Source organism: Natrix helvetica (assembly GCF_964273705.1).
Source record: "Natrix helvetica genome assembly, chromosome: 3".
Taxonomy (NCBI): domain Eukaryota; kingdom Metazoa; phylum Chordata; class Lepidosauria; order Squamata; family Natricidae; genus Natrix; species Natrix helvetica.
In genome coordinates, this window is record NC_138549.1 from 162155228 (window position 1) to 162182400 (window position 27173).

Below are 27173 nucleotides of genomic sequence, written 5' to 3' on the forward strand. Positions count from 1 at the left end.
CCATCTTCTAGTTCCAGCAAATACGATCATGGACCCGTGATGCCAATGACCCTTGCCGGCATCCACAATGTTCCCCCTGCATAGTTGTGGGCGTATACTGAATCCCCTATGCTGAAAGACCGAATTTTACTTGTGGAGTCTGGGGGAGCTGTGGCAGAGTAATTTGCGTGAAGACGGTCCAGGTGAGACCGTAGATGGCGGCCCATAAGTAGTTCAGCAGGACTCCTACCCGTCGTTGCGCTTGGGGTAATATGCTGAATTAGGAGGTAATGGTCAATGCGTGTTTGCCAATCACCTGGACCCATCCTAGCGAGGGCCTCTTTTGCGAATCGCACCATTCTCTCCGCCTGTCCGTTTGATGCCGGATGGAATGGCGCGACGAGGGCATGCCGAATTCCCTGACCTGCTAAAAACGTTTCGAAATGCATGGCCGTGAATTGGGGCCCGTTATCGGAGACTAGGAGGTCGGGCAGGCCATGAGTGGCGAAAAGTCGCCGTAGAACCTTAATGACTGCCTCTGCCGTGGTTGAAGTCATTAGGACTACATCTAGCCATTTTGAGTATGCATCCACAACTATAAGGAAAGTCTGACCTTGGAATGGCCCTGCGAAGTCGATGTGTATTCGCGACCAGGGTGCTTTAGGTTTCTCCCATTCTGTGGCGGGCGCTTCCGGGGGTGCTGGTCTCGATTCCTGGCATGGGTCGCAAGTGGCCACCCACTCTTCTATTTCTTTGTCCATATTTGGCCACCAAACGTAACTTCTTGCTAACGCCTTCATTCTAACAATCCCCGGATGACCCACATGTAAAGCCTCTAATACATTCCTACGTAAAACATACGGAATAACAACTCGATCCCCCCACAATAAACAACCTTGTAACACTGAGAGTTTGTCCCGTTTTGACCAAAACATTTTGAATTCCGGGCCCACGTTTCCTTTCGGCCACCCCCTCCAAACCCAAGTTTGAACTTGCTTTATTACATTGTCTTTGGAGGAGAATCTTGCAACGTCGTATGAAGAAACCGGTCCAGAGTCCAAACAGTCAATGAGCAATACCGGTACTTCTGGAGTGGGGTCTGGCAGAATGTCAGGTAATGGGCAACGGCTGAGTGCGTCTGCGTGTCCGAGAGTGGAGCCCGGTCGATGAATCAATTTGTATGAATACGCAGCCAGGAAAACAGTCCACCTGGTCATGCGTGGAGAAAGGGAGATCGGGGTGGGGCGGTTTCCCGCCAAAAGTCCCAACAACGGTTTGTGATCTGTAATTAGTTCAAAATCGCGGCCGTAGAGGTATTCGTGGAAACCCTTTACTCCAGCTACAGCAGCCAGCGCTTCCCTGTCCATTTGGCTGTAATTCCTTTCGGCCGATGAAAGAGTTCTGGAGTAGAAGGCGATGGGTGCTTCTTTTCCGTCGGGCATCCTGTGGCTGAGGACTGCTCCAACTCCGAAAGGTGATGCGTCGCAGGTCAATACCAGCGGTAGGGTCTGGCTGTATTGAACAAGTAGTGAGTCAGTGGTGAGCAGGCGCTTTACCCCGGCGAAAGCTGCAGCTTCGGATCGTCCCCATTTCCATGGTGCGTTCCTCTGGAGTAGACGGTGTAGTGGCTCAGCAACGGTCGCCTTCTGCCTCAGAAAAACGCTGTAGAAGTTAAGTAATCCGAGGAAGGCCTGCAACTCGGTCTGATTTCGTGGTGTGGGGGCGTCCTGGATCGCCTTAATTTTCTTTGAAGTGGGGTGTATTCCCTGACCATCGATTCTATAACCCAGGAATTCTACGCTAGGCACGTTAATTTGGCATTTTTCCTTTTTAAGGCGGAGACCCTTTTCTCTGATTCTGGCCAAAACAGTTCTGACTCTTTTATTTAATTGCTCCTCGTTTGCAGCGGACACCAAGATGTCGTCAAAATAGGGGACGACTCCCGATATCCCTTGCAAAAGTCGTTCCATGACGCTCTGGAACAATCCTGGGGCAATGCTCACGCCGAATTGTAGCCGGTTGCATTTGAATGCTCCTCTATGTGTCACTATAGTTTGGGCCTCCGCTGTGGCGCTATCAACTGGCAGTTGCTGGTAAGCTTGTGCCATGTCTAACTTAGCAAATACCTTTCCTGGCCCCAACGAGTGCAATAAGTGCTGTACTACAGGCACAGGATATGCGCTCTGTTGTAGCGCGACATTAATTGTGCATTTATAGTCCGCGCAGATGCGGACTGATCCGTCTGGTTTGACTGGGGTCACGATGGGTGTTTCCCAACGCGCGTGATCCACCGGCTCAAGGATTCCTCGCTCCACTAACTTATCTATTTCCTTATCTATTTTTGGGCGGAGTGCAAAAGGCACTCGTCTCGGTTTAAGTCGGATTGGCGCCACTTTGGGGTCTAAATTGAATGATATTGGTTTACCCACATACTTACCAAGACCGGGGCTGAACACGTCCTCGAACTCCTTAAAAATCTGATCAGCGCTGCTGTTTCTCACAGCGTTGATTCCGGTGACTTCTAACCCCAGGGCTTCAAACCAATCAAGCCCCAGAAGGTTCTGTAATGGCGCGCTGGCGATGGTCACGGGCAGCTGGGCTTCGATGTCCTTGAAACGGATGTGGAATGTGCCTTGGCCCACGATGGGGACTTGGTTCCCCTGGTAGTCTCGCAGTAGGACGTCTGGAGCGCGGAGTTGGCTCTTTCTGAGGCTAGGGATAGCCTGTTTCATGGATGCCCATGAAATAATCGTCAGGGTCGATCCTGTGTCAACTTCTAGCTCACAGGGTGAGCCCTCCAAGAGGACTGTGACTCTCAGCCTTTTTGGTCGCTTAGGGCGGACCTGATGTATTGTGGTGAGATACGTTCGCAACTCCTCTCTCTGGGTCAACTCTATCTCATCGTCTACATCCTGAAAATACTCTCGTTGAGCGTCTTGATAGAACGCTCTTTCAGCTCTTTGTGTGTATTCTCTCTGGGGATACGTTCGCTCAGCTCCTTGTGAGTAATCTCTCTGGGGATACGCTCGCTCAGCTCTTTGGGAATTTTCTCTCTGGGTATACACTTGTGGATTTCTCTCTGGGCGCCCTTTCTGATTCCGCCAAACCCCTGGGTTGGGCTTCTGTTGGCGGTACATGGGTGGCTGCCATGAGGCAGGGACTCCGCTCCGGCACACTCGTGCGATGTGCCCAAGTTTGTTGCAGTGCGAACAAACAACGTTCCTGAACCTACAAGTAGACCTGGGGTGATTCCCTCCGCAACTTGCGCAGGGCGGCAAGCGGGATCCGTGTCTCCCCCCAGGCCTCATGTGACTGCTCCGCATCATGTGACTGTCCTCGAACTCGGGATTCTCGTAGTCGGGGCTTGTGTCCTCGTAGTGTACTCTGGTTTGCCTCGGTGCTGGCTGGTTTACGTTGGCCCCTCGTTGTATGGTCACCGATGATTTCTCTGCTGACTCTGACGCTCTTGCTTCGTTCAGCGCTATCTGTAGGGTTAAATTCGGGTTTGCCAACAGCTTCTTTTGTAGAGAAATGTCTCTTAACCCACAGATGAGCTGCGCTAAGATGTGCTCGTCCAGATCCCTGAACTCGCAGTGAGTTGCTGCTTTTCGTAGGGCTGCAACATATTGATTGATGGATTCTCCCGCCTTCTGGTTCCTCGTGTTGAATTCCTTGCGGCAGACATGGCGGGAAGGTTTTGGCGCGTAATGAGTTTGCAGGGCCTGTTGCAACGCCGTCCACGATACTGCCTGTATTGGAGTAGGCGCAGTGAGGTCTCTGGCCGTATTGAAGACTTCCTTTCCACAGTAGCCAAGGAAGATGTTTTTCTTCCTCACGTCGGTGATCCCCGTGTATTTGTTTGCTTCGAGGAAACACTCGAAACGAATCATGAAGGCTTCCCATTCGTCGTTTGCTGGGTCGAAAGGAGTGGGGGGAGCATGCATCGCCATCTTCTCTGTTTGAATTTGCCGCGCTGCGGTGATCTGAGATGGCTGCCGGAATTTCTGCCGAATTCCTGGGCTGGATCAAATCCGGAGATTCTGGAGGTAGCGTTCTTCGTCCTATCTGCCTCTCGATCCCACCTTCGTCGCCAATGTTAGATCTGGGCAACGAGAGACAGACTGCGGACACGTAGTGACTTAACAGCTCTTTATTAGTAATAGTAATGATCCAGCTTGCTCTGTGGTCGGAGGGTTCCCCTTTTATAGGGATCGGGTACGCCCCTCGACCAATCAGAACGATACCTGTTTCCCGCTGTAGCAGCGGACCAGAGGGGAAACTTACTACGATATATGCTAATATCTAACATATACAATTAATCTCCTCATCCAAAGATTTTTTTGTATGTAGCAAACAACAAAGGAAAATAATTGGGAAGGGGGAAATGTGTATTATTCACTGATTTTAGATGGTGGAGAAAAGAATGGCTGAACATACTTCCTAGCTATATTTGAAAGTCTGAGAAAATATTTACAGCTTGTAAAAAGTTCACTATGTTCTAATGTATTAATATTTTTGGCTTTCTATCAACTTTCCAGAACATTTATTTTTCATCTTGCAGTGGCTGTATAAAACATTTCAACAACAAATGAAGCCAACTGTATTTTTCATTTAAATAGTCCACCATCCACTTTCTTCTTAAGAAGAGTTTTCTATCGAGAACACAGCAATGCACTGATTTATACTGTGAGGCAACTTATACTCAGTTGTATAAGTAAATGCAGCACAAAATGTAAGTAGGCTTTGTTTAAATCAGGAGTGGGGGGATAAGGGCCTTTTTCAGTCTGTGAACTTCAGGAATTCTGGGAGTTGAAGTTCACAGACCATACAAAGGCATGCAAAGTTCCTGATTCCTGGTATAAACTATAACAGTTCTCATTTATTATTAATCCTATGTTAATCTTAAAGTTAAGCTACTGTTTCTTTATAACATCTGCTTATTTGAAGTAAGCAGGAATTTAATAAAATGTATAATTCAACTGAGCATAGGAAGGCAAGAAGTGAATGATGGAATCAGAAAGTTTTGTAAGCAGTGGAATCTTAATTCGCATGACAGAAATGTGTTTGATGAGCTATAAAGTTAAATGCTAGAATGTAGCCTTTAAATTATTATTTTGAATTTGTCGTATCACTTCTACATGGCAGAAAATGTGATAATTCTGCACAGCTAAATAAGAAATACAAGTGTTAAATCTGTAGGGCCAAACGCTTTAAAACAATACAACTTGATGTTCTGAAACAGCTGTTCACAAGCAGGACCTTAGCTGTTCTGCTGTGCTCTAACAAAAATTATCTTTAGGAAAACTCAGGACAAAAGCTAAGTCTCTCTCTGTCTCTCTCTCTCTCTCCTTCTGTCCCTCTTTTATTATTTCTTTCTCTCTTTTAGCCCTCTCTCCCTCTCCCTCACACTCCTTCCCTCCCTTCCTCTCTTTCTCTCTTTCATTCTTTCTCATTCTCTCTCCTCCCTCTTTCATTCTCTCTCTCCCCCTCTCCCTCTGTTCCTTCCATTCTTTTTTATTCTCTCTCTTTCTCCCTCCTTCTCACACTCCTTCCCTCCCTCCCTCTCTGTCCCTCTTTCATTCTTTCTTTCTCTCATTTTCTTTCTCCCTCCCTCCCTCTCCCTCACACTCCTTCCCTCCCTCTCCCTCACACCTTCCCTCCCTCTCTCTGTCACTCTTTTTTTTCTCATTTTCTCTTTCTCCCTCCCTCCCTCTCTCTCTCTCTCTCATTCTTTCTCTTTCATTCTCTCTCTCATTTTTCCTCTCTCCACCCCTCCCTTTCATTCCCTCCCTCCCCCCTCGCTCGCTCGCTCTCTCTCTCTCTCTCTCTCTCTCTCTCTCTCTCTCTCTCTCTCTCACACACACACACACACACACACACACACACACACCACTGTTTGCCCTCTTATCTCAAGCGTGAAGCCAGAACCCTGCCCTCCTCTGCAGCAACTTCATCCATCCAGCCATCCTTGGCAGAAGCGCCCGGCCTCCACCTTCCGTCCCTCCGCGTTGCCCAGCCGTCGCCTGGCAACGGAAGCCGCCGCAGCAAGCCCCGCAGCGCGTCTCGTCGCTGTCTTGTGCTTCGCCGGCTTGTGCCTGGCCCCGGCCCCAATTGAGTGGGACGTTTGTCTTCCTCCTGGCCGGACACGTTGGCTACTTCGAGAAAGCCTCAGCCATGTCCCAGAAAAACAAGCTCAACTTCGTGGCTGAAGCTCAGATCTGGTAAAGTCGCCGCTGGACCACCTCCACCCCATCGCCCCCCCTCTCTCTTTTTTTACATCCCCCCCCCGGTGTTCTAGTATGGGATGGCTTCCCGGGCCCCACCCCACCCCACCCCACCCTTCCGAATTGCTCCAAAACTGCGGGTATTAACTGCCTTTCCCGGTATCAGCCTTCATATGTGGACTTCAACTCCCAGAATTATACAATACAATAGCAGAGTTGGAAGGGACCTTGGAGGTCTTCTAGTCCAACCCCCTGCCTAGGCAGGAAACCCTATTCCGTTCCAGACAAATGGCTATCCAACATCTTCTTAAAGACTTCCAGTGTTGGGGCATTCACAACTTCTGGAGGCAACTTCTGTTCCACTGATTAATTGTTCTCACTGTCAGGAAGTTTCTCCTCAGTTCTAAGTTGCTTCTCTCCTTGATTAGTTTCCAGCCATTGCTTCTTGTTCTACCCTCAGGTGCCTTGGAGAATAGTTTGGCTCCCTCTTCTTTGTGGCAACCCCTGAGATATCAGAACACTGCTATGTCTCCCCTAGTCCTTCTTTCTCTTAAACTAAACATACCCAGTTCATACCCTGTCAGGAAGTTTCTCAAGACATCTTAGCCTTTGCTAAAATTTGGGGAGTTGAAGTCCTTACATCTAGAGCAGTGTTTCCAAACCTTTTTTTGGCCATGCCCCACCTAATCTTTAAATTCCTGATATTCTCCCCACCCCCTGTGACATATAATTCTTACTTTACTCAAAAAGTGAACTCTACTCAACGGAGAAAGCCTAAAAGGACATTAACTTGGTTTAAACAAGGTTCAAATTGCCCCCATTAAAAATCAAATTGCTTCCCGTGGGGCTTGGGCCCCATGTTAAGAACCACTGACCTAGAGGGTGCCAAGGGGGGGGGAGTATTCTGATGGAGTGAATGACCTCCAGGTGTGTTGATAAGGGATTCTGAGAGTTGAAATCCAACATATCTGAGGAAATCTTGAGGAATACCTTGAAAACCGTCTCCCCCATAGTGGAAGTCTCCAAGGCCCAGATGTTTACTCAGGCACCTCAGTAATTCCAGTGTATCTCTCCCCCATTTTCTAATTACCTTGTGGCTAATTTGTATTGGACGGAGATGTGAGAAGATACCACATTTCTGTGAGAGAGGATGGTGGAAGATAGCAAGGTTTTAATGCAGACCGAGGAATCGGTATTCTAGCGTCATCTTAGACTCCCCAGAAGATTGATGCCACAAATATAAATACCAATCATCTCCAAAAGGGTACCTTTCAGAGATGCTGGCTGCAGATTAGGGAAATCCAAGTTTATTTATGTTCCGTACCAAATCTGAACATCTAGCAGTCACAGAATTTCCCAAAGCCACATAATTTTTATATGTACAGACATCAATGCATACACTCATGTCCTTTCTTAGAAAAATCTGGGTGACTTTTCAAGGAAAACGAGAAAGTGCTTGAATATGACACAATTTTGTAGTATTGCTCTAGCGGTGTCGGTTTTATGACACAAAAGTATAGTTATCACAAGAGGCAAAAAGCTGTTTTTAAAACTGACAGTATTTCACGGGGACAGCCAAAGTCAAAAGCTTTCTCTACCGTCAAGATTCCAGCCTCAATGTTTTAAGAGCTCTTGTCATAGAAAGAAACTATTTGGTTTTTTATAAATCTCAAAAGGGAACAGGGTAAAATCTTAGCCAGAAGGCCATTGAAATCAAACTTTCTTTCTAACAATTGTATCGAAGAGAAATAAATTTAGAATGCTAGGATATTAGGAGTTCATTTTTCTCCCACTTTTTAAATGATCCACCTGTTGTTTTCTACTATTATATAGATATATTTGCTCAAGGAGGTACTTCTATTCCAAGGGAGACATAAAAACTGGATGAACAATGTAGTGTGTACATGATATTTCTCTCCATTGCATCTAACTAGAACCACCTTTTTAAATCTGATATCCTCGATTTATGTGACTCCCTATACAGCAGTATTTCTCAACACTTCTATGACTTTAAGATGGGTGGACTTCAACTCCCACAATTCCCCAGCCAGCCATGCTTGTGGAAGTTAAAATCCACACATCTTTAAACTTGCCAAGGTTAAGAAACACTGCTATAGAATGTTTTATGGTAATTGTAAATTAATCATTTTAAATAATTCAATTTACTAAGGTTTTTTTGTTTAGTCTGCTTATTGCTTTTATTGATAATTGAAGATATCTTTTTTGATATATTGATATACTTTTTTGGTATATTGCTTGGGGAGAACTGATATCATTGATAGTCACTATCAATGCAAGAATATTCTTGTATCCTACTGTATGCCACATGAGGCATGGGTATGTTTGAGACAGGTAACCTAGCCAACAGGTAAAAGGCATTATGTAAAAGTCTTAATTGCTCTAAATCATGATGAGCAATTGAGGTCCGTATCCATAGCCCTTTCTTGTGATAACCATGGAATATGGAAGACTGCAACTTGAAAGTTAGAAAGAGTATGTGGTACAGAGGATGAATTAAAGGAAATTAGACAAAGAAAATAGTTTCATCAAAACATTACATTACTAAGAGAAAGGGGAAGGAAAAATATGAATGATCTTGTGTGATTCAACCATATAATAACGTAAAATGTACTGAAGCTATAAGGTTAATTAAGAGTGAATCAACTAAATGATGATTCAGGAAGTATGAATTAGCATCATCTATATTGTTGGGAGTATGGATAAAAGTAGAAGATTATAGATTGTATAATGGTAATGAAAAATAACAAGGAGCGAATTATGGCAAAATATGCCACATTCTATATGAATGTGAAAGAGGTTATTTTGGTTGATGGGTGGAAACAAGGTGAGAAAGTTTTTTTAAGTCATTGGTGAGTATCTACTTTTTAAAAAGTAGTACTAAGGTTTCGCACAGAACTCCATACTTAGAAAAAGGTCTCTTTCAATTACATGGTTTAAGTAAATTCTGTTCATGTGTACACTTGGCAAAGGAAGAAGTCTAAATCTAAAAGCATGATTCATTTGAACTTTTGTGATGACTGGCTGAGAGAATTAATAAGGAAGAGAAAGGTTAGGAATGTAAGACCGACTCTACTCTGATAGAGTATGTGTTGGGAGGAAATGGACATAGAAGAAAAAGAAGAAATGAGGGGAAAAGTAGAAAGGTTGTTGGGAAGAGAAAATATGGCTCATGTTGGAAAAAAACTATTAGAATATAAATATATGGATTGATCGGAATAGATGACTGTTCCAACTGAACAAATGCAAATTGGATATAAAGAATGTTGATATGGAAGCTACCCAAAAACTGTATGGAAAGAGCCTAATAGGGAATATAAAAAAAAAAAGAATAGCCAAAATAATATAGTGGAAGAGGCTGAAAGAGTGGTATATAAGATAATGTTGTAAAAACATTAGTGTGGCTACAACTATTGTACATGATATGTATAATATCTATATTTTGTTGTTGCAAAGTCATGTCCGACCCATCATGACCCCATGGACAACATTCCTCCAGGCCTTCCTGTCATCTACCATCCTCTGGAGTCCATTTAAGTTCATGCCTACTGCTTCGGTGACTCCATGCAGCCATCTCATTCTCTGTCATATAATATCTGTATAAGTGGTGAAATTCATTTTTTTTACTACTGGTTCTGTGGGCGTGGCTTGGTGGGCGTGACAGGGGAAGGATACTGCAAAATCTCCATTCCCTCCTCCCTCCAGGGAAAGGTTACTGCAAAATCCCCATTCCCTCCCCACTCCTGGGGGAAGGATATTGCAAAATCTCCATTCCCACCCCACTCTGGGGCCCGTCAGAGGTGGTATTTGCCAGTTCTCCGAACTACTCAAAATTTTCACTACCGATTCTCCAGAACCTGTCAGAACCTGCTGAATTTCACCCCTGATCTATATACTACAAGTATATAAAGAAAAAAACAGTGTTAATTTGTTAGATTTATATAATTTATCCAATTTGCCAGAACAACCCTGGGAAATTTACAATAAAAATATAAAGCAAGGAATTAAAAATAAAGCTATAAACAGAAAGCCCAATAGAATAAGCAAAATAATAACAGCACCTGAGACCCATCAACATATATCTCATTCAAGGGTTTTATGCTCTACAGAAACTTATCTTACATTGCAGTCCAATGCTTGGGGAAAAGTTCCTTGGGGTTTCCAAAGAGACAGAAGAGTTGGGACTGTCTGAATTTTGGGGGATGTCCCATAGAGGAGGCATGGTGATAAAGAAGATAGACCCCAGGGTCTCACTAAGTGGCATTTTTTCATGGAAGTGACCTGAAGCATGATTGCTATGCTGGATTTTATGGGACAGTAGAGATGTTTGGAGATAGCCAGTCCCACGGGTGACCAAGCCTTGTGCCATGAAAGGGTTTAAGAAGGATAACCAAAACCCTTAAAATGTACCTGGAAGCTTATAGAGAGTCAGCAGGTGTTAAGAACAGAAAGAGACTTGAGCCCTGGAGATCTTCCATAATGTAGGAGCCTTAGGCTATAATCTCTCATTGCCAACTTTTCCAACTGGGAACACCAATGGAGGGAGGGAGGAAGCCAACGTAGCACTGTATTCCCATTTTTAAATCTTGAAACTGGTTCCGAAGGCAGTTTGGCATAGAACAAAGACCAGAGACAAAGTTTAAAAGAGACAAAGAAAATACAAAGTGATTCTGATGGAAATATAGTTTTTGCAAGCTTCCAGACTATAAAGAGGCCTCCAAAAGAGTGAAAGTAATTGAAAATAAAAGTGTTTCAATGATGTGGAATGAAACTAAGGTAAAGGAATTCTGGAAATATATCAGGGATCACCTTCACATCTCCCTAATTCAGCACAAATGTGGCCCAGTAATTCTTTTTTTTTTTGCTTGTGCTCATGACATTTCTTTCATTTCATCCATAGCCCATAAATTTAGCTAGTTTCTTTTTTTTTCTTATCTCCTGACATTACATTCTTTTTTCCACTGCTTCTCACTTTTCTGTGCTTTGCTTAATACAGATAGTCCTCAACTTACAACCATTTGTTTAGTGACCGTTCAAAGCAATGGCGGGTTTCCTGCATGCGCAGAAGCGTCGGGCGGTTGGGCAGAGCCTCCCGCCACCGCTGCTACTGTTTCGCCCAATCCGGGCCGAACCGGGAGCAACCCCCCCTCTGGTTCAAAGTTACAACAGCACTGAAAAAAATGACATGATTATTTTTCACACTTACGACCATTGCAGCAACCCCATGGTCACCTGATCAAAATTCGGACGCTTGGCAACTGGTTCATATGTGCAACAGTTGCAGTGCCCTGGGGTCATGTTATCCTCTTTTTGTGACCTTCTGACAAACTAACTTAACAATTTCAGTGATTCGCTTGACAAGTCTAGCAAGAAAGGTCATAAAATGGGGCGAAACTCACTTAACAAATGTCTCGCTCAGCAACAGAAATATTGGGCTCCATTGTGGTCAGAAGTTGAGGACTACCTGTATTGCTGACCCCAAAGAGGAACTGTGTGATGGATACCTAGAATAAATGTCTCATCACCAACATGCCATGTGCCCAGCTGTGCCATTAAAACAACTGGAGAATGAAACTCTGGAACATTCCTCCTCTACATGGCCACTAAATGCAAACCATATTAGGCCGACATGACCACATGAGTGGGCGCTCACCGAACCGGTTGTTAAACCGGTAGGATCCCACCCCTGATCCTAGGTCTGGAAGTTAACCCACTTCAGAGGAAAAGGTTACAATCTGCTAAGCGCATACTTCAAAATGTTTCATGGCATTGCTTTAAATTTAATAAGCTGTGAATTGCTGCAACGAGACATACATGGACAAAGAAAAGGTATTAAATAGAACTTGCAAGACTTCTTTTTATACGCGGTTGTTTCTTCGCTGATCAGAATGATGCATTTTAATGGCAGAAAGTATCAAGTTGACTTAATCTACTAAATCCTTCTCAAGGGCTTAGGGAGAAAATATCTACAGTACAGCACACAAGTATAGCCTCAAAGTTAGGACCCAATACATGTTGAGGCTCTGCTTGACCAGGGAAGCAATCTAAAGGGTTTCGTTAGATGACTTTCCCAAGTTTTACAAACACTTTTTTTTTTGCTTGGAATAGGAAGAATCACATTGAAACAGAGCGGGAAGCTGCCCGAAAATGGCCCAAGCGGTGGGGATTTCTGTTGACTCCACTTGAAGAGGTAACGTTTATTTCTCCGTAATATTCATATATGAATGTTCTGACCCCCCCCCCCTTTGTCCACACCAAAACACTCTGAGCCAAAGGTACTTTACAAGATTTATTGACAGACACACAGGTCCTTGGCAGTAAACCAACACAGATAAGCCTTAATAACAACCCGGCACTGATAAGCATTAGCAGCAATCCAGCCTGCCACGCTCACAAGACTGTACTCCCACATTAGTTCATGCGTTGACTTCTGCAAAAGGGCGTGTGCACAAGCAGTCCTTTTATAGTCTGGAGAGGAGTCTAATTACCATCAGCCGAGTGCAATTACCTCCTGTAACTGCGCAACTGTTCCTGACGCCTATTAGCTCTTCAGTGACGAGCATCCAACAACCACTCACTGCTGACATCTGACTCACTGTCCCTTGTCTCCTCCCCACTGCTCCAAGGCAGGACATCAGGAGCACACTCCCTTTGGCTTTCACCACTGCTCCATGCCTCAGGCGCCTCCTGGTGGCCAACCAGCCTCTCTGATCCCTGCTCAGAGTCGGAACCCTGTCCAGGGTCCTCCACATACTCCAGAGCCGACTCATAGGGACCCTCGTTGTCGGAGTTTGGTGGCAGCTCCAACGGCTCCTGCTGGTCTACAACATATGAAGAATGGATATAGTTCATGACCTGTGTTGGGATGCTTATGCTAGAAGAATGGGGTAGGATGTTATTGTGATTTTCTAAAGGAATACTCTCTCCCAGCCTTAGCAAACGGCCTCAAGGTAGTTGGGGCAATGAATTAGCAATTGAAATAATAAATAAAATGGAAGTGTAGGAATTGTTGGAAGACATATCCATCTGGTTCAATCCAAGCCGACAGAAAGACACTGGAAACATTTAGCTGATTGGAAAGAGGGTTTAATGGTGAAGCAGAAGCACATGGCTGGTTCTGGGCAGCTGACCACATGGAGTTGAGAACGAGGGTTATACCTTCTCTTGGGCCTTGCCCTTGAGCTTCCTGTTCCTGTGCAAGGAGATGTATTCTATTGGCTGTTGTCGAGGTCATAGCTAACTCTGTGTAGGCTCTCTGAGAAGTTTGGTTGAAGCCTGGAGGGTGATGCAATGTCCCCAAGTGATTTTGCAATGTGGTGAGTTCTGCTGCTAGATAATTCTATTATGTCCTGGAGGGTCATGTCTAAATCCCATCACCTTGGAGCCAAAGGTCTTTTCTTTTGTAGCTAGGTTGGCCCAGTCCTTCTCAATGGGCACCAAATATCTGCTTGGGCAGGGAGCTGAAGCTCCGAGTTTCTGTCTCCCTTAAGATTGTTTTTATTTCTCTTTTATCCTGCCTTTTTTCTAAACATTTCTCAAAATATTTCATTCTTGTAGGAGGGCTGGCTTCCCTCAGATTTAACTGCATGACTTGAGTGATGCCACAAGTTGCTTTGTATGCCAATCCTAGCTACATCTGTGTATCATTTGAACATCAAAAGGAGACTGGTAGCAGCATTTCAGACTGATAAATGCTGTTAATGAACTAATAATAAATTTTAATAACATCTGTAAGTGGGATGGAATGTTATCTGGAGGAGTTATTCCAGAGGAGCAAGAGACAGTGTATAGAGTTTGTGTGAGAGAAAGAGGATGAAGATGGCTCCTCCCTAATAGTTCCCAGAGCATATGTTTCATAGTGCAAATAGTTTGCTTTAGTTTGCCAAGATTTCGGTCTGCAGATAAGGAACATTAAAGACATCTGCTTAGAAGAATGACAAAGAAAGTCCAGTTGCTTCTTGAAAAAGCACCTTTGGGACAATCATAATCTGGATGACTGAGGATCTCCATAGACAATCGCCATTATGTGAATCAAGGCTTCACTATGGATGGAGCTTTGCCGAAAGCCAGAAGCAAATGCGGAGCTTTGGCAAAACCATTGCAAAACACGTCGGTCACGTGATTGCAGGATGCTACAAAGAGCGATAAACGTGGGCTGGTTGCCAAGCAAAATGTCATGTGACCATGGGAGGAAGTGACTGTTGGGATTTCAAATCCAGGTGATAAGTTACCTGTCAGAACTTTGAATGGTCACTACTGGATCTGACCAGTTATAAGTCAAGAACTACCCATAAAGATGTATAATATAGTGCCGTGATGGCAAACCGATGGCCACACACAGAGTCATATTTGCTAGGGATGTTTTTCGCCCTCCCCAGGCTTCAGGAAACTCTCCGGAGGCTGGGAGGGCAAAAAACAGGCCCAATGGGCCAACCGGAAGTTTGTTCCCGAACTTCTGGTTGGCTTGTTGGGGCCATTTTTCACCCTCCCCAGGCTTCAGGGAAATCTCTGGAGGCTGGGGAGGGCGAAAAACGGCCCCAGTGAACTGACCGGAAGTTTGGGAACAAGTTTGGGAACAAACTTACGTTTGGCCCATTGGGCCTGTTTTTCACCCTCCCCAGCCTCCCCCTGAAGCCTGAGGAGGACGAAAAACAGCCCCAAAGGGCCAACCGAAAGTTCAGAAATGATCCGTTTCCAGCTTCCAAAGGGCCTCTGGGAACCCGGGGGAGGCTGTTTTTGCCCTCCCCAGGCTTCAGGAAAGCCTCAGGAGCCTGCAGAGGGGTTGCGCGCACATGGGCGGTGGGTCACGTGCACATTTGCAGGTGGGCAGGGATTGAATTGCTGTGGGCACTCATGCACACACAATAGCGCGCGCACACACAATTTTGGTACGCCGTAAGAAAAAAATTGGCCATGACTGGTACAGTGTAAGTTACATTACTTTTAAGCCATATTACATTATTTAAATCTGTCCTCCAGATTTTCTTGCTAGCTTTAAAATGAGACCTGTTTTTTCCGTATGAAAGATGCATTTTAACAGCATCCAAAGGTACACAATAAATATCCTTCTATAGTATCAGATGCCAAGTACGAGGTCTTCAGGTACTGCTCAGATAGATATAAATATCTAGATGGGTATGAACTATTATGTTATCACAAAGCATGACTCAGCCTGGAGTGCCAATTTATTTTATTACATTTTTCTATTTTTAGTTGGTAAAAGATGAAAAGAAACAACTCGCTAAGCCGAAGATCCCGCTTCCAGAACACCTGCAGATCCGACCTTTGACACCGGTGGAAACATATATTAAGGTTAGATATTTGTGAAGCAGTTTCAAATGACAGCACATCTGTAAAAAGAAAAAAATAACTACTTTTTCAGAGACCATCTTAAGTTTGAAAGTAAAGGTTGAGATCCTAAGAACAAGTTTTAAACCACTCAAGATAGGAAAAGCTGCCTTTGGGTGTTCTGATTATTGGAGATTTCATTGCACAAACTTTAGATGACGCGAAGAAGTTATTGTCCTCTTAAGATATAAAGTTTTATGTACCATGGCTTACTGACCTCATTGTGTTAGAAAAAAGATGGGAGCCCTTGTCTGTTTCAGTTGCTTTTTTTTTCAGATTTGTATAAACTAGGAGTCCCCAAACTCTTCAGTCCATCAGTGTAGTGGTGAGCTCTGGGCGGTAAGCCCAGGCATACTGGTGGTAGTTAGGAGCAGCGGCTACCGTACAGGAACGGTGGCTCATTTGGCCCACCTGTGTTCCTGACTGCTTTTTGATGCAAATGGGCCAATTGTGCACACACGCACAGCCTGTGGCATCCGCCGAATAGCTGGGTCTTGCAGGGTGGTGCGCACGCCTTCCCGACGAAGATGCCCGGCCCCTTCGCAGCATCCAGAACCCACCACTGCATCAGTGTAACAGTAGTGCTTTGGGAAAATCTGCAAGAAATGCACCACTGCTCTGCAAGCAATAACTGGTTGGGAGCACAACACAGACAAAGTGATAGAAAAGAGAAAAAGAACAAGATCTTCTTTTTTCCCCAAGCTTTCATGCATTCCTTACTTTAACGTTGCATTTCATAGACCAGCAATTCCGACGCCTTCCAGATGTGTAGAATTCTGACTTCCAGAATTTCTCATTAGCATGGGTTTTGTTTTTTTTTAAGACAGAATGGGAAATGTTTTCGAAGTTACTATCTCAAAATTCTGGGGGCTGCACGCTGGGAAAGCACCGTTTTGGGAGACTGGCTTAGATTTATTACTATTTTTTTATTACAGCTTTTTTGTGAAAAGTGATCATATATTCTATAAACTAAAGCAATCCCATCAGGTTTTCTGAGGAATAGTTCCCCAGAATCAAGCAAAGGGAAAAAAAAAAAAAGCTTTCTGTCTGTAGAGATTCATCGTGGTTTATTGCACCACCGTGTTTATGACGAGGGAATTCCAGAGACCAGAAAAGAAGGCCCGCGGGTACATTCATGTTTCCCAAAAGGACAAGAAACCTGCCTGCATTCTTTGCCCTTCCTTCATTGCATCTGCAGTGTGTTTCTTGGCATAACATGTGCGCTGGCAGTCTGGACCTCAGCTTTTCTGTGCATCGTTTACAAGAAATAGCTTGCTCATCAAAAAAGAAAATAAAAGCTGAACAAAAGGAAGCAAAAAAAAACCCCAAACCACATGGATTTGGGGATTAGATGGAGGACAATACGATCCGTTTAAACAGCTGTGGCTCGCAATCGTAATTTATTTTCTCTTATGAGCATGAAAAGCTGCATCTATCCCTTCCCTTGGATGGTCTATGCAAAAAAAAAAAAGGCTTCAGCCCCTTTGGGCTTCCTCGGATGTAGAGCAGCATGGAGGCACGAGGACATAATTGCCTCCATTGTTTCCCTCCATGGGTGGTGTGCGTGGCCACGAGGAGGGAAAGAAAGACGAGGCAATCCTTTCAAAGGGAAAATGCTCCAACTTGAACATCACCGACATTTTCTCAGCTTTGGCTCAGGAACAAAGCCAAAAGGGCCTTGGCAACAGAACAAACCAAAACATTGCTTTCTTTCGCTGTGGATTGCTGAACTGGGTAAGTCCCCAGATGTTAAAAGTGTTACAGGAGGGAGGACATTCCACATGCATTATGGAAATAATTCAACTCAACGAGCACAACGGCGGGGGCTGAGATGAAGAAGGAGCTTCAATCTTTATCCCATGCCTCCTCCTCCTCCCACACCCTCCTCTAGATTATCCATTTTAACCCCTTTCATGTTTACTAAAGTTGAGGGATCGGCACATTTCCCCAGCTGATGTGCTCCAGATGTGTTTGACTGATGAAGCACAAACTCCCCAGAGTTTGCCCATGCTGTTGAAGAAGAGTGCCTGCTCACTGGCACCTCAACGTGGCCCAGACATGGCCTGATAACATCATTTTTCTGTGGTCTGTGATCACTTGGCACCATCTCATCCTCTGCCCCAAGAATGAGAAGGGCTAAAGTCATCCTTAGGAGTGGTGGTGGCTCTGTGGTTAGAATGCAGTATTGCAGGCTAACTCTGCCCACTGCCAGCAGTTCAATTCTGACCTGCTCAAGGTTGACTCAGTCTTCCATCCTTCCCAGGTCGGTAAAATGAGGACCCTGATCATTGGGGGCAATATGCTGACTCTGTAAACTTCTTAAAAAGGGCTGTAAAACATTGTGAAGGGGTATATAAATCTAGTGCTAGCTGAATCCCAGAAAATGTAGTGTTTCTCCCATCAAAGTGAGAGCATCCAATAGCCACCACGAAGTATGTAAAATCTTTTGTGCTTATTTTATTTTGGAGCATTGTCTGATTATCAGAAACGTAGCACTTATTGGCAAGGTGATCAATTGTGCTTAGGCAGCCTCCCTTCTGATCCCTGGTCAGCCTTTGCTGTCCCTGTGGTAGTAATCTTAAAGAGTTTGATCCAGCAGCAGTTTGTCAGTGGCATGTCAAACTTGCATAAATAGTCCTAGACTCCCTTGGACAAAGGTTGTGCAAGTGCTTGAATTCTGTGGCCTTTGTCAGGTTAGCACAAGGCTGAAATAGAATTGTGTAACAATGAAACAGTTGAAATGGTTCAATTGTTGGAAAATATAGGCTGTTTTTCATTCAGTGACTACCCAGCCAATCTCTATATCCCAATTAAAGCAAGCACATACCCCACTCAGTTCAGCTAGCAAAAAATACCCATAAAGGAGAGCACTGATAATGTTACCTAGTTGAGTAATGAAATAATCCCTGCTCTATTCTGTGCTGCTACAGAAACAATTTGATGGACAGGGAGACTGGAGGCTAAAACGTGTGAAGAACAGTTGCAGGAACTGGGTATGTCTAGTTTAGTGAAAAGAAGGACTAGGGGAGACCTGATAGCAGTGTTCCAATATCTCAGGGGCTGCCACAAATAAGAGGGGGTCAATCCTCTTTTCCAAAGCACCTGAGGGCAGGACAAGGAGAAAAAACCAACTTAGAACTAAGGAGAAATTTCCTGGCATTTAAAACAATCAATCAGTGGAACAACTTGCCTCCACAAGTTGTGGGTGCTCTGGAGGTTTTTAAGAAGAGATTGGACAACCATTTGTCTGAAGTGGCCTAGGGTTTCCGGCCTAAGAAGGGAGTTGGACTAGAAGATCGCCAAGGTCCCTTCCAACTTGATTACTCTGTGATATTCATCCATCGTGTGATTGAAGAGGACTTTGACATCTAACAGGTTGTGGGCTCTCCACGATGTGTCCACAGGTAGCTGATTAGGCCTATGCAGCTACAAAATCTTCTGCCACATGTCAGGCAGAGGTGTGTGGGCACCATTATTGCAGCATTTTCGGCTCTGGCTTTGTAGAGTGCTCGCTTCTCTTGTGCTATGGTTGTTCTTCTGTCCTCAGATATCCGGCAGCCTTGGTGGACCAGCATGGCCATGTCGATCGATCTTGTGCCAGGGTTTCCCAGGAAGGGGTGTCAATATCCAGGGACTTGAAGGAGGCTTTCAACGTGTCCAACGAGTTGGACTAGAAGATCGCCAAGGTCCCCTCCAACTCAGTTATTCTGTATCTAACAGAAATAGCACTGAGATAGACAGAATTGCTCCCTTTTACAATGCATCTAGGGAGAGAATTGGAAAAATCTCAAGAAATGAGACTTTGTTGTCAGAATAGGATAGGCAAGGTGTAAATAATAATGCTGCTCATGACATGGGTCTCTTAGTTACGTTTTATCTCTGTGTTTTTCTTTTCAACCCATTCAACTTGGCTTATAACAGCATGTTATAAAGAGGACACCTAAACCGATGATCAGAGCATTGCAGGCAGATGAATCCCATCTCTGCTGGAACGTATAGATGTTTTCCTGCAAGCTGGTGAGGGGCAGAAGAGAGAGGGGCAGCACAGCTGGAGGAAACCCAACGATTGTTTTCCTTATCATGCACCACCCGCAAAATCAGGGCAGCTCCATTAGCAGTGGGTCAGAATAGACACACCAGAAGCAGGATAAGGATCAGCAATCAGGATGGCCAATTTCATGGCCATGTCATTCTCTGCCAATTCAAGGATGGGTGGATAGCTCTTTCACACAGCCATTGGGGAAGATCCTTAGGCTGCATTAATTATCCTTCATGCTGAAGTCATCTTAATTAATAATCTTCCTTGTTTCTGTTCTTAGAGCTCATTAATTTCCTCCTCCCTTCCCCCCCCCCAAAGAAATAAACTTTTATTTTGTAGAAGAGCTTTAATGTTTCCCATCTATCAACAAAGAACCCCATTCTCCTATGGGATCCTTGCTTCCATATCACTGGGACTAATTGTCCTGATTGTGTTGAAGGAAGATTTTGCTACTTGTGGAAAGTAGATTATGAGCTGTTTAAACATTTGTTTGAAGGGGAAATGTGTATTTACTTGCAAAAAAGCCGGATAGAATGTCAACAACCTTAGATACGCAGATGATACCACTCTAATGACAGAAAGTGAAGAGGAACTAAAGAGGAGGGTGAATGAGGAGAGCACAAGAATTGGCTTGAAACTTGAACATTTAAAATAGTTCAGATCATGGCATCCTGTCCCACCGCACCCTGGCAAATAGAAGGGGAAGAAATGGAAGCAGTGACAGATTTTATGCTTTTGGGCTCGAAGATCACTGCAGAAGGCGGCTGCAGCCATCAAATTAAAAGATACTTGCTCCTTGGGAGGAAAGGTATGGAAAAACTAGACAGCATATTAAAAAAGCAGAGACATCACCTTGCCAACAAAGGTCTGTATAGTCAAAGCTAATATTTTTCCAATCATAATGTATATCTGTGAGAGTTGGACCATAAGGAAGGCTGAGCGCCGAAGAATTGATTTTTTCAAACTGGGGTTGGAGAAGACTTTAGAGAGTCCCTTGGCCTGCAAGGAGATCGGCCAGTCCTAAAGGAAATCAACCGTGATTGTTCTTTGGAAGGACAGATACTGAATCTGAAGCTCAAATGCTTTGGCCACCTAATGAGAAGAGAGGATTCATTGGAAAAGACACTGATGTTGGGTGTTCTGACCTAGGCGTCCCCAAAAAGCACGAGGCTGAGTCCTGGTCCCGACAAAACCCCTTTTATTGAATGAATGTGAATTCCTCTCATTCACATTCAGCAAAGGCTTGGTAAACAGTCTTTCAAAGGTGAAGTTATGACCACAGACCTTATCTAGCTTGGAAAGCTGCCATGTAAATATTTTCCAAGCACAGTGCTGTGCAAGGAAAGACTTGGCACAGAGTCTCTGAGATTCACGGACAGATCTTCAAGCTCCTGAAACAAATGAACTAACGAACAAACAAAGGAATGAATTGTTTCCTGCAAAAGCCCACTCCCTTTTCACTCCTCTTTTATTTCCTATGATTGGGGACGTTCACCGCCCACTCATGCCTTTACTCCCAAGCCAGCCCTGATTTCTGAGCTGTTCTTTTCTTCTGACAGCTCTGTGCATGCGCACACTGCTATCTAGCTCCGAAGGCAGCTAAGAATTGCTCAACAGAAGCCTTGGCCCCATCTCTGTCTCCGATGCAGAACCCTCATCAGAGCCTTCCCTATCCTCCAGGACTGGCCCATGTTCCTCGCCAACCTCCTCACTGTCCGACTCTGCTGCCAGCTCTCCTGGCTGCTGGCAGGCCACAACATTGGGAAAGATTCAAAGCAGAAGGAGAAGGGAACGACAGAGAATGAGATGGTTAGATAGTGTCATCGCCGCACTGGACATGAGTTTGGGCAGACCCCAGGTGACAGGGGAGGATAGGGGAACCTATCCCCAAAGAATTAGATGTGATTTAGTGACTGAACGACAACAATAAAAGATAAAAAGAAGAACAAACTAATGACAAGTGCAACAACCAGCCTTAGAAGTCACAATGAATTTAATAAATGGGAAGATAGATAAGCCTTCTCCAGGGTGATCTGTCTCTAGCCTGCTGGCCTTCAGCTCTACTGGTGATGCGTCCATTGTCACTATAGTCAAGTTCATTCTTTGCACTACTGGTCATCTTCTCCTTCTCTTTCCCTACTTTTCCAGCATTAGAAGCTTCTACAGGCAGTTTTTGCACAATACGTACAAAATATTATAATTCCTCCCCTTCATAATGAAATGTTAAAATGTACACAGGTAGTCCTCAACTTACAACCATTCATTTACTCACCATTCAAAATTACAACAGCACTGAAAAAGGTAACCAGTCCTCATACTTACGGCCATTACTGCATCCCCATTGTCACCTGATCAGGATTTGGGCACTTGGCAGCTGGCATGCATTTCGAAGTTTGCAGCATGCGCAGAATGTCCGTGATGATGTCTGGGCAGGTGGGTGGAGCCTGCTGCCACCGCTACTATCACTTTGCCCAAACTGGAGCAAACCGGCAGAATTCCACCTCTGATGTGCAACCTTCGTCTGACAAATAGTCAATAGGGAAGCCAGATTCTCTTAACAATCATACGATTCACTTCACAGCTGTGGCAAAAAGACCATAAAAGTGGGTGTGACTCACTTAACAACTGCCTTGCTCAGGAACAGGAATTCTGGTCCCCATTGTGGTCGTGCACAGAAGTGGAGTTCTCAAATTTTGTGATTGTCCTCTGTGGAACCATTGAAAGGTGAAATGGGGTGAAAAGCTTGGAGCGAGGTTTACACGTCTAGAATTAAAACAATGTGCAAAGATCCTCTAAGTCAGGGGTGTCAAACTCAATTTCATTGAGGGCCACTTCAGTGTGGGTGTGGCCAGCTCTACCTCACTCGTGTCGGGGGGCGCCTATAGCAGCCCGAGCACTCTGCCAGCGAAAACAAGCTCCCAAGCTCCGTTTTCGGCTGCAGCGGCTTCCTGCAATTCTCTGCCAGCGAAAACTGAGCTCTGGAAGGTTGCGCGTGGCGATTGTGAGCTCCGTTTTCTCTGGCAGAAGCACCGCAGGCCTGTCCTTTGCTGTTTCCAGGTCAGCCATGCAGTCCACATCTAAGCACCCTGCAGGCAGGATTCAGCCTGCTGGCCTTGAGTTTGACACCCCTGCTCCAGTGGTGGGATCAAAAATTTTTACTACCAGTTCTGTGGGCATGGCTTGGTGGGCTTGGCCTGGTGGGTGTGGCAGGGGAAAGATACTGCAAAATCTCCATTCCTTCCCCACTCCAGGGGAAGGTTACAGCAAAATCCCCATTTCCTCCCGATCAGCTGGGACTCGGGAAGCACAGAATAGATGGGGGCAGGGCCAGTCAGAGGTGGCATTTACCGGTTCTCCGAACTACTCAAAATTTCCCTTACTGGTTCTCCAGAACTGGTCAGGACCTGCTGAATACCACCTCTGCTCTGCTCTAAGTGGACATAAACTCTTGGGAGATCTCAAGTCACAGATTGAGAAATACCGCGATATGGGATGTTAGAAGTTCTTTGCAGAAAGCAAGGAGGTAAAAACTATCATGTCCAGATAGGGGTAATTGTCAGGCTGTTTATATGTGGTGCTTGTCCTACCATTGTTGATTGGGAGATTGTTCCTTCATTGATTGCTCTCAGAACGAGGTATTGTTTCTTCATTTATGCCTGTGTGAATGGGGTATTGTTTCTTCCTTGATTGCTGCTGTTTGTCTGATGCTGCTTCCTATTGAGCTGGTGGTTAATTAATCGTCATGTGTTGAGGAAGGGGCTGCTTAGAGCTGTTTGCCCCTTTCTCTGACCTTTGGCTGATTCCCTTTTTTCAACAGGCTGCTGATGAAGCTTATCTCAGCTTGTCTGCTAATGGCTGATTTGTCAGAGTGCCAAGCAATTCTCTTGGCATTTTTGGATCTGGTTTGATTCAGAAGAGAACTGGCTTGGGACTTCTAGGTGTTGAAGTCCACAAGTCTTAAAGTTGCCCAGGTTGGTCTGCCTTTTCTAAAATGTCTGCAGTCTCCTAATTGAAATTTGTCAATCTGCTAGGAAGTTGAAGCACTTTTCCTATCACCATAATAACTTTCAATCAGAATAGAGCTGGAAAAGACCCTGGAGGTCTTCTAGTCCAATACCCTGCTCAAGAAGGAGACCCTATACCATTTCGGGCAAATGGCTGTCCAGTCTTTTCTTAAAAACCTTCAGTGATGAAGCATATAAAACTTCTTAAGGCAAGCTGCTCCACTGGTTAATTGTCCTCACTGTCAGGAAGTTTCTCCTTATTTCACCCCTAGACTTCCTTTTCTCTAGACTTCTTGTTGTCCTTGTTGGTGTTACTTGTGAAGTCATGTCTGACCCATCGAGACCCGATGGACAGCATTCCTCCAGGCCTTCCTGTCCTCTACCATCCTCTGGAGTCCATTTAAGCTCACGCCCACTGCCTCAGTGACTCCATCCATCCATCTCATTCTCTGTCGTCCCCTTCTTCTTTTGCCCTCAATCTTTCCCAGCATTAGGCTCTTCTCCAGTGACTCCTTCCTTCTCATCAGGCAGCCAAAGTATTTCTCTAGACTGGCCATACCCAATTCCTGCAACTGTTCTTCATATGTTTTTGTCTGCAGTCCCTTAATTATCTTAGTTTCTCTTTTTGCACTTCTTCCAAAGTCTCAACATTTTTTTTTTGTAATGTGGTAACCAAAACTGGATGCAGTGTTTCAGGTGTGGTTGTATTAAGGCTTTATAAAGCTGAGTTCACATGACTTTGATTCTATGCCTCTGTTTATACAACCAGTGATTATATTAGCTTTTTCAGTTGCTGCTGCACACCACTGGCTCATGTTTATGAGATTGTTCACTAGGACTCTAAAGTCCCTCTTATAGTTACTGTTTTTGAGCCAGGTTTCACCTAATCTGTACTTGTACCTTTGGTTTTTCTTGCCTAGATTTGCTTTTTTTCCTGCAATAAATTTCATCGTTTTGGATAGGACCCATTGTTCAAATCTGTCAAGATCCTTTTGGATCCTGAGCTTGTCTTCTGGGGTATTGGCTATTCCTTCCAGTTTGGTGTCATCTGAAAATGTGATGAGTTCCCCTTCTATTCCCTCAGCTAAGTCATTTTATGAAAATATTGAAGTGTACTGTGCCTAAGGCAGAAACTTGAGGTACCCCACTGCTTACTTCCCTCCACAAATCCACCTGGTGGTGATGCTGTCTCTCCCACATTTTTCTAGTTTATCAAGAGGTAGGTTGTGGTCTACTTTGTTGAATGCTTTGCTAAATTTTTAGTATACTATGTCCATGTTTTGCTGGTCTACTAATTTAGTCACTTTGTTGAAGAATGAAATAACTTTGGTTTGGTATGATCTGTTTTTAACAAATCCATGCTGTCTACTAATTATAATTTTATTTGTTTCTAGATACTCACAGATCTGTTTTTAAAATTATTTTTTCCAGTATCTTCCCAGGTATTGAGGTTAGGCTGATTGGTCTGTAGTTTCTTGGGTCTGTTGTTTCTTGGGTCTGTTGTTTCCCTCCCCCCCTCTCCTTTTTTTTGGGGGGGGGAAGATGGGAACCACGTTAGCTCTTTTCCAATCCTCTGGTCTTTCCCTGGAGCGTCAGGATTTTTTAAAGATATGGTACAATGGTTCTGAGATAACATCTGACAGCACCTTCAGAACTCTGAGATGTAATCCTCCAGATCCCGGTGATTTATATTCATCAGGATCAGACAGGTATATTCTCTTACCATTTTCTTGCTTATTTTAATTTTTATTTCTAGTCTGTCTTTTACAGTTATTGGCTGTTGGGGTTTGTTTTGTTTTTTTGGTAGGTTGGGCTATAGTTTCTTTTTGTGTGAAGACTGATGCAAAGAATGAGTTAAGCAGCTCTGCTTTCACAACTTCTGACTATTCATGGAGATGTTCTTGACAATCTTCTACCTAAATTTGACTTGGTTAGTGGCTGACCGAGTAAAGCATGTTATGAGAAGGAAGCTTGCTTGTGGGAATAATGCTCCCATTGTCTTTCATGTCACATCTGTTGGGACTTGAAGAGTACATTGTATTTTTTCTTGCATCTACTGACTTCCATTGCTGCTGTTGAGTTGAAATGTTCACTGTATAGATCAGTTGTGAGTCATCACTTGAATAGAACTGGTAAACAAGTTGATGGATACCAGCTAGTGATTTAAGTGCACAGTTCCCAGGTGACTCAAAGAGGTCCTTTTGCTTCTCACAATGAGGAAAAAGAGGGATGGTCAATTTAAGATTATGCCAAATGGATTATACAGAACCATTGTCTTTAATTGTGGTGGCTCTCTCTAGTATAGTTAGCTCCTAAATTGGAATCATCTGGGTACAGTCTGCCTACTCCTGAATCCATTCTTTCTTCATATGATAAAACAACAATGGTTTCCAGATGTGTTAGACTTCCCCACATAGGGGAAACTTGAAATAAGACACAACTGGACTGAGACGAACACAGATATGGGGAAAAGGAGAACATGTTGAGTTTAAGGATATTTAGGAGCCCTTATGTACTTAAGCATTTAAACAGGAACAAGGTTGACACTGGATATTCAACCTTATCTTTACAGAGTAATCCAGCTGCCTTTTCAGCGCATTCTGATAAATCCAGCACTCCCTTGTTAGAATAGAATTGAGGGCGGAATAATGTGCATTGCCTTCTCCCTACCATTATTATTTTTAATTCTCTCCCACTGCTCAGGAATTAATTCAGCTTGCTGCAATACATGACCTACATTCCTCCCCTCACTGGGGGGCATGGTAAAAGGTTGGTATGCTCAGCTCTCTTTCAGATACACAACCCTCTGCTCCCCCCAAGACCCTGATGGATCCTCCCCAATGTTGATATTTCTCAGTCTGAATAGCCAGTCCTAGAACCTGAGAAAGAGGCATCAAAGGCATCAAAGGGAATTTCCTATTAAATTTCCTCTTTACCTGCTGGAGCATTTTCTCTCTACTTCTGATGTTCTGTGATAGTATCTTAGTGCCATATGACTGCTGTCTTATTGAGATCTGTGCAGAAGGAAATCGGAAGGAAGACGTGCCTTTCCCCCCGTGCATGTGCACACACACACACACCCGCATGGATCCTGCCCCCTGGGCATGCGCAGCAGAGACCCGACAACCAGCTGGCTGGCAGGAGGCACACGTGAATGTGCGGTGAAGCTGAAGTTGCGCGATAGCCCATGTGCCCAGAGAGAGGGCACTGTGTGCCACCTGTGGCACCCTTGCCATAGGTTCACCATCACAGTTTATGGTCTATTGGCCATCTGTAGTTTTGCACTCCAGCTACGATAGTTCTGTGCACACACAGTATCTTTGTTTTTGAATATAAATCAGTAAAACTAGAAACGAATGTTACCCTGCACGAATGCAACAGAATGCAAACAGAAATTCTGCTCCCAATTGTGTTTGTAAGTCGAGCACCACTACCTGTACTTCCCTGCATTCTGTGTTTCCATAATCTTCATTTTCAGATTAGGCTTACCATCAAGCCTAATCAAGGTTTCATTTGCCTATCAAGGGAGAACCTCTGACATGATTTTACATTTTCGCAGAA

At 44.4% G+C, this 27173-nt stretch overlaps 1 protein-coding gene across 2 annotated transcripts in view; it reads left to right on the forward strand.

Moving 5' to 3' along the window:
• The first annotated feature begins 4643 nt into the window (after window positions 1-4643).
• The window catches only part of CIMIP1 (ciliary microtubule inner protein 1), a 30379-nt gene continuing 7849 nt past the window's right edge, over window positions 4644-27173 (forward strand). For both annotated transcript variants that reach the window (XM_081946546.1, XM_081946545.1), the window contains exons 1-4: window positions 4644-4711; window positions 5925-6200; window positions 12330-12411; window positions 15435-15533. In XM_081946546.1, the coding sequence (XP_081802672.1) occupies window positions 4698-4711; window positions 5925-6200; window positions 12330-12411; window positions 15435-15533 (471 nt within the window). In that variant the 5' untranslated portion in view covers window positions 4644-4697. The remainder of the gene's footprint in view (window positions 4712-5924; window positions 6201-12329; window positions 12412-15434; window positions 15534-27173) is intronic.